The 8,601-nt window shown below is 34.6% G+C and overlaps 1 protein-coding gene across 1 annotated transcript; it reads right to left on the bottom strand.

Annotated features, from left to right (window-relative positions):
* Window positions 1–306: 306 nt before the first annotated feature.
* On the bottom strand, window positions 307–1,786 carry LOC111900548 (peroxygenase). The gene is made up of 6 exons (XM_023896425.3): window positions 1,613–1,786; window positions 1,327–1,476; window positions 1,088–1,173; window positions 924–1,018; window positions 700–825; window positions 307–611 (listed from the first exon to the last, which is right to left on the bottom strand). The coding sequence occupies exons 1-6, from the start codon at window positions 1,776–1,778 to the stop codon at window positions 458–460; spliced, it is 777 nt and encodes a 258-aa protein (XP_023752193.1). The 5' UTR covers window positions 1,779–1,786; the 3' UTR covers window positions 307–457.
* Window positions 1,787–8,601: the final 6,815 nt, after the last annotated feature.

Here is an 8,601-nt window from a genome sequence, read left to right as displayed (position 1 = left end):
CACAAACTATATATTTGAAAAAATCCAAACATCATTATCCTATTCCGGAGGGTGTTGTAAGTTGTAACCCTCGTTGTTTACAAATGAAGGATCACCTTAACATAGATGACTTGGAAAAATCCAATACTACAACCAAACATGTGAATTTGGGCCAAACATGTGGACCAAATGTGTAATTTACTTGGTGCCAAAGCCCAAGTAAATGTCATCTAAAAAGGCCCAATCATAGGAATCACAACACATTTCAAATTGAAAACCTTAACCTTCAAGGAGTATGAACAACCCACCTTATTAAAACAGGCCAGAAAAAAAAAAAATCATCTCTTTCACATTCTTATTTCCTCACACAACCAACATAAAAACTATATATAGTCTACTATTATAGACTCACTTACATAACTATTAACATTAATCCACGTCATTCACTTACATAATTAAACACAACCATCTTTACTCTTTAGTACATCTTATCCTGCGCAGCTCGGTTCATTTTAGCACAATACTCGAACAAACTCCCATCAAAGCACCGCCTTACTGCCTCCTTCGACAGCATGCCTTCTTCATCCCTAGCAAGCGCATACAATATCGCCCACTCCAACTTCCCTGCAATCCTGTATAAAAGTTTTCCAACTTCCATTTTTATATGAAGAAAAGGTAAATTAGGGTTTGTTTGTTTCTTTGAATCCAACTAGTACTAACCATCCGAACAAATCGAAAGCTACTCGATTCCCTTCAGTCATGTTCCAAATCTCGCCGAGTGTCAGCTTGTCTGGTACTGTTTTCGCATACTTGCTGAACATGTTCTCGAAGTGGACTGGTAAGTATCTGATAATGGACACGAATTAGATTTCATCAAAGAAGAAGAAGGAGGAGGAGGTTCAAATTGATGGGAGATTATAAGAGTATGATGACGATTGACAGACCTTCCTTCAGTATCGTAAGTTCCTGAGTCGCTTCCGTGTTTGGATCTATGGATGTTGTGGATGTACACGGGGAAGAAAGGGGAAGGAATCCAACTCTGGATTGTGGATCAATAATCAGTATATAGAATTAATTAGTTACGAAGAGAGGAAGATGAAGAACGTACAGGTTGTGTGGGATAGCTCAATCCGAAGTTGATAACAATGGCTGCTATGAAGGAGATAACGAAATTGAACCCTAATTGACGCATTCCTGAAATTGATTGTAAATTCAATATCTTAGAGCAGGTAATTCATATAAATTTGAAGTATAACTCATAGCGATCTTCTTATCGACTCGTTTAAACATCCAATTGAAAGGTGATGTTTGTTCATCGGAGGAAAAAAGTATTTGAAGGTAACTTACCGGAGTACGTCTCCCACGGGTACACGATTCCGTCGTCGTTTTGATCGAAGAAAGCAACATGCTGTTGGAGAACAGTCATGTCGTGGTGCCTGTGCCCTAGCGTTCCGTTTGGATGCTCGACATCTGGAGCTACAAGTCCCCTAGCCAAATCTGATCATTACACCACAAAATCACCAAATTGTTCGTAAAGGTTAAATGAAATCTGGATAAGCAATCAGAATCATGAAGTAACAACAAATTGTTAGTAACATTACAACAGATCTGGATGAAGTGATGAAGAACTTACAAGGTTTAGGAAGATGAGTTTCCAAGTCGGTTCGAACTCTCCTCTCATAAGTCAACGGTTCACACTCCGCCTCCGGTGTCAAAGCACTTCCGTCGGAGCCTCCGATCATCTTTGTCGCCATTTCTGTGTAGTCTATTTGTTCGTCTTGTTTGGATGTAGTGTGCATGAGAGAATGGAAATACGTCTGTCTTAAACTGGTTCACCGCTTTGAGGTGGAGCTAGAGACTGTGCTTACTCACTTTGCGTTCCGCCACGTGTCATACTTCTTTCCACGTGCCTTTTCCAATTCCCTCCATTTTATTTCGTTTCGAACCGGATCCGGATCACATGAAATATTCGACCCGTTGTGAAAACTAGTGGGCCATTCAAAGGAGAAGAGCCTAATAACTTGGCTGAATTGGATGAGGATTCGATCCGCATCTCGTAAAATTGGACGGGTTTGATCGGATTTGACTTTTAGGTATTTTTGTGAATTTTTTATGTTCAAAATGGCAATTTTAGAAGAACTTCGTTAAGGGGTGTTTGGATTAGATTTTTAGCTAATTGTTTATAGTTTATTTGTGGTAAGAATAAACAATAAACAATAAGCATGGGGAGGAATGCTTATTAAAATTAGCTTATTTAGTCTAATAAGCTGGATTTTATCCAAATACTCAAATTAGCTTATTGTGGGAATAAGCAATATGTACCTCTTTTTTTTCTATCCAAACACCCCTTAAGTAACCTTATAAATATTTTTTCTGAGAAAATTATAAATCTAGTATCTTTTTAATTATTTTATTAAAAAATAGCAGAAATCAGTCATTTTGCTAAAAATAAACATTGAAATCAGAGACCATGTTAACTTGCATGTTCGTTTTGGAAAGAGAACTTCTCTTAACAAGGTTTTCGACCCATCTTTCGCATAAATACTAATTCCTCATTGCGAACATCTGAAGTCATTGTAGATGAACCTCCATAGTCACAGGAGCTAAGTAGTGTCACGATTTGAATATGAGTCAATAGGTTATCCATCATTTCATGCATATAGCTTAGGCTCTACGGTTTCCTTTCATCTAAACTACTATTTCATTTGTTCTTAATTCCTAGGGTTTCGAAAAACGAAACCGTATATGCACATATACCATCCTTTGTTTCATCTTCTCATCTGTCGTTTTGATTACGTACCTTTTGACTAAACATAATCAAGGCATGACACATAACAAAGTTCAAACTACAACTAAACCGAAAGAATTGGGTAAAAAATAACGAAACTGAAGATAGCATTGCCATTTGCTGTGTACAGGTTTTAAATGGACATCATGTGCATTAGCGGCTTGTACAGCGTAGATGGCAATGCCATCTGGAATTTTGTTATTACTTTTTTTCGTTTTTTCGAAGAAAAAACAATAAACAAACCCACAACTACAAGATTTCATGCTAAATGGTATATAACGATAAGAAAACTACGTACAATACTACTAAACTGATTTTGTTGACCTCCATCAGAGAAAATTTTGTACTTCAAATATCCGAAAATGACAAAAGAATTTTTTGAACTTTATATATTATAGGTTGATGGGTCACAAAACAACAGCCTATTACACAAAATATCAGGCGAATACGATAAAATAACTATCAAACAACAGACAAGGCACGAAAAAACAACCAAATTAACCTTGTATGCGGTTTTAGTTGATATTTTGGCTATTTTTTTCTGAAATTATTAAAAAATGTTAGATTTGTAATTTTTGAATTTATTATTTTTGTTACATCATCCATCTACTATCTTTCATTACTATCTTTCATATAATAAAAAGCTTTTAATAAATACAGTCTATAATGGCTATTTTTTTTAAAAGTTTTTTTTTTCCATCATATAATTTATAATTTATCATTGTTGTATATTTTTTTTATTCTGAAAGTATAAAGTTTATAAAACTTTAAAAACGATAGGATAATATGTAACCGGAATGCTTTATAATATTTGATATTTTTAAATTTCAACAATTTTGATGATTTTGACAACTATTTTTAAATTATATATATATATATATATATATATATATATATATATATATTACAAAGTATATTCATTTTTATTTTTTATTAAACCAATTGTTTAACAAATTTATAACGGCCCAAATTTTCAGAAAATTTTGAACTTTTAATTTCATAATCATCAACCATAAGGAGTACAAAAATCCCATTACATAGCCATATTATTTTAAAATTCAGAGTATGAAAACTAAATGTGAAAAACACTGGAGAATGCACGTCGCACCATCAAGCCAGACCCTTGTCCTTATCAATAGATGTACCTGAAACATTTAATAAAACTGTAAGCACAAGCTTAGTGAGTTTCCCAAAACACAAGAATCATATAATCACATAATACCATGCACACATATATACATATAAGTTTGTCATGGACTCCCTCCACGGTCTTTATTGGAATGCCATGAGCTACCGCATGGTCTTGTATCTCTGAGAAATGAGCTCTTCCTATGGTCTTGCCAAATGTCATGGACTCCTCTCATGTTCTGCATTTAAGTCCACATATAAATCCAATAATAAGCAATGACAAATTCCCATACAAATCATTTCATAATCAATAATGGGTTGGCCTTAGTGCCTTCGACCCATGAGTGTGGTGAGAAGACCCACCTGAAATACTGAACGATAGCTGACTAGGTCCTGGCTCTAAATATCATCTCTACTCAGCCCCTAAACAGAAACAATTCCTTAAATACAATTGAAAATGCCCTAAAACCCCTTAAAACTCAAACTTGGTCGAAGATTAAAGTCAAAGGTCAAAGTCAACGGTCTGAGTTGTCCTTTAACTCGTCGGGTTTCTCCATTAACTGCAGAAATTGGGAAAACTCGCATCAACTCGTCGAGTTCACTTAATGAACTCACCGAGTTAGCCAGGAATCCAACAACTTAATGCATTAAGTTGTTTCCATCGAATCTAGGAGCTTCAATTCTCAAATCTCCTTTAAAATGATGTCTAGAAGGGTAAAGTTTCCAACTTTACCCTTAGGAACCATCCAAGTTGAGTCAAACCCAAACCCTTAGCTCATTGGAGTGATGCTTGACCCCTTAAGCCCTTAAACTCTCAAAACAAAGTCCCAATATGCAGATCTGGTCCTCTAAGGTTGAGAATGATGGGTTTTAGTATACTACAACATCCTATGGTGCACATACAACCGTAAATGCTTGGGATCTATGTTTTCTCTAATTATACATGCAATATTATTTCCAAAGCATTAAGCCTACAACTATCATACAAAATGATATAAACAACATAAAATTGAGTTATGGAGTTACCTCTTGGTTGTAGCTTGTAGAACTTGTTGTGTTTGGCCTTTAAGAACTTAGTGCCCTAAGTGTTGCACCTCAAATGGAATCACAACACACCTAGAACAAAGGAGACTTTTGAGAGAGTATTTCTTGCACCAAAATTGGCTCAATGATCTTCAAGAACACTAGTGTGTCTAGTAGCCATTTTTGGATGCTAAGGGGCTTCTTATATAGTGTGGCAAGATTAGGGTTACACCATGTAAACCCTAATGTGCATGACCTTCCATATTCCTTAGGCTACATGGGTTTATACCTCCATGGATCATCCATGGGTTGCCACATGGGTTAAGCCCAGCCTAAATAATCATGGATCATTGGCCCACACCATAAGAATGAATGATTTACCAAATCAGCCCCTCATATTTAATTAGACTCTTTTGATCACAAAATTAATTCCAAATTAATTCTTGATCAATACTAATTAAATAATATGATTTCATATTAATATATTAGAACTTATAATATACTAATATATCATAAATAACCTCTCCTCAAAAGTCCATCCTATCAAATTGTCCTGGTGATATGCAACCCAAATGGACCATGCTACTCTCAGGTCAAGTATATACCAATTATAGTTATGGAATTAGACACCTAATCTAACAATCCCCCACTTAGATAATTCTAATAACTATTATTGCAAGTACGACTCCACAACCCGACTAGCAATCGTAGGTCTTAAAAGTCGTTGTCGAACTCTGACCTATTCAATGGCGTGTCCATTAGATAAGGGATCATATATTCCTCCATTCTAGATATCATATGGACTGAGACATGAATTTTAATCATTCTCTCTGTCCATCTGTTGTTTCCCGATTTTTAATTTATGACGACCGACTAATTGAACAAATCAAATCAATATAGGCTTGGCCAAGCACTTAGGGGTGTCATCACTAAATCATCGAGGGGCCCACAGATATCGCTTTTATCCACATGGGGTAAAAGGAACGGATAAACTTCGACCCAAATGCTTGCTTGTATTTACTCATCAAATTACACACAACAATATGTTTTATAACATCCAAGTTACTGGTGCGTTTACATATGTCAATGTTCAACCGACTTGCAACTACAACTCATATGTCTCCATTTCAAGAATATAAGATATTATCGTCTCACAATCACTCGTGATAAAATCTATGAAGTGATTCAGATGAGCGTGGGTTGAAACCAATACTCAAATCTTATTCTAGGAGTACTCATGAACATTGTGGTTATGTCTAAAACACCTAGACAAACTACAGACCCATTCATGACAGTCTTGCCTCAATACCTACTTCCAAAGTATGATTGACTGTGGATGGTTTGAATAACCTAGTTATTCGGGAAGTCAAAACATGCAAAACGAAACACAAGAATCATACTAATCCTATATGGCCCCAAAACTTTTGAGTGTCATATTGATTACTCATTATTTATTGTATAATGTTTCGATTTATCAACTTAACACTTGAATTAAAACAATAGTTATGCCATGCTCCAAGCATGCACACTATGTTTTTCTATGGTCCTGACTTTATGAAATAGATCAATTGAAAATTTTTTAATGATGTTCAATTCACAATTCCAAATCCTTATTACAAGTGTAAGAATTCCAAATTCTTGTTACTGCTAAACTATCATGCAATGCATCCTTTGTAATGTCATGGTACCAAAAGTCACATAGACTTAACCAACGATATTACACAACTTTCCACTGGAGATTGATAACAAAACAATTCCAAGGAAGTGAAGTCTCAAATTCAAAGTGCATTCCTTTAAACATCCGTCTTGCATAAAAGTTTCTAACTTTTTCACATATTCTTAATCTCCAACTCCTAATATAGAAACATTTCATATCTTTCCATATGACAACTCATGATTAATATAATCTTGTCTATTCATAATAGTGTTAATATGTTCCATCTATTATTATACTTCCAACTATCCTTAAGCGACCAATCATTGGCGAACCTTAGATTGTCCTTAACAGTTGTTTAACCACTTTAGTCATACCCGGTTCTATTCTTTTTTCCCTTTTAATGCTCTAGGCATTTGGAAAATTTTGAACAATAGAATATTATAGCATATGCAATCGATCCTATACCCGAAGCATATGAGACATGGTTCATAATGTCTAACATAAAGACATGATACTTGATCAGTCTTTGGCTATAATATTTTTATTTGCCATGTTCTCAAAAAGGTGACTCTAAGACTCTATTCCTTGGAGTGTGACTCTAAGACTCTATTCCTTTCTTAAGATTATGTCACTTAAGGCACAATCTTGGAGTATGACTCCAAGACTCGGTTTGGAACGAAGTATGATTCACCTTTTTGAGTTAAGCATTTCAACAATTCACGATTCCTCTTCTTAGTCATACAAATGCACTAAGATATCCTTAGATGATCAATTGTGATATGGTTTCCCATAATCATTAAGATGATCATAAAACACGATACTTAGAGGGATGTCGTAATCATAATCGAAGCTCATATGTGTGTCTAAACAATTTTTAGAACTTACAGCCATAAGTCTGAAATGTTTTAAACCTTCGACATATCTCACAATTCGAATTATGAAGAGGGATATCGTAATAATAATCGAATTTGAGAATGCAAATATCATAATTGCTAACTATTAAAATCTACTTAATGAAAGTGTTTCCCCACAATCATTTTCATGAATTGGAGAGAAACCTTATGACACTTTAGATTTTATGGTGTATGTGTTCCTATCCATGTGAATTTGTCAGAACCATAATCACAGTACAAGGTTAGTGACAAATCCAAACTTATATGGACTAAACTTGTTCAATCTTAATTTCTTGCTACTTGGCAGCACAAGGGCCTAACATTGCTTCCAAATTGTTATGCAAACAACTGAGAACTCATAGAACTCACATGCATAGTCAACTTTAACTGGAATGGGCACATAAACAAGAATATGTCAACACGATAGGTTACAAACCTCAAGTTGTGTGCTAGTGTTTAACAATAGGTTTACTCTTGATTAGTTCTTGAAACTTTCAAGATCTTTTAGACTCCCACTGACCTCTTGACATATAAGATTCTCTTGTCATGAACCATTCATTGACAAACAAATATTCAAAAGCTAGTGTGGATTCTAATCAATACTAACACTTCACACAATTGACATTAGTTGGTCTTTGTTTTATCCAAAACATCACAACTTACTAATTTCAAATGTACAAGAGTAGAAAACATTTTACTCTACATTTGATAAGTGTTATAAACATTTCTTAAGATTATGTCGCTTAAGGCACAATCTTGGAGTATGACTCTAAGACTCGATTTGGAACGAAGGATGATCCACCTTTTTGATTTAATCATTCCAACAATTCATTTTCATTTTTAAAAAAATTGAAAATAAATTATCAATTTTTTTCAGTTTTCATTAGAAAGTTTAGAAATTACTTTCAGTTAAATATTAAAACATACTTATTTATTTATATTTGTATTTTTTATTTTGAAAACTAGAAAATATTTTCAAATTAATATTTTTCTATTGGTTTTTATTTTTAGAAACTGATAGAGATAGAGGTGGACGGGTGGGGTGGGATGGTGGTAAATGTGGTGGTAGTGGCGACGGTTGCGGTAGCGTGCCAGTGGGGGTGGAGGAAGCAGTAATGGAGGTGGCCTGTTCA

Source organism: Lactuca sativa, chromosome 1 (assembly GCF_002870075.4).
Source record: "Lactuca sativa cultivar Salinas chromosome 1, Lsat_Salinas_v11, whole genome shotgun sequence".
Lineage (NCBI taxonomy): Eukaryota > Viridiplantae > Streptophyta > Magnoliopsida > Asterales > Asteraceae > Lactuca > Lactuca sativa.
This window is presented reverse-complemented; position numbering and strand designations above follow the sequence as displayed.

Coding starts and splice junctions, on each gene's coding strand:
- LOC111900548 (XM_023896425.3), bottom strand. CDS start 1,778: ATGCACACTACATCCAAACAAGACGAACAAATAGACTACACAGAAATG. Junction 1,174..1,326: donor CCCGTGGGAGACGTACTCCG/GTAAGTTACCTT, acceptor AATCAATTTCAG/GAATGCGTCAATTAGGGTTC. Junction 826..923: donor ACTTACGATACTGAAGGAAG/GTCTGTCAATCG, acceptor GTCCATTATCAG/ATACTTACCAGTCCACTTCG.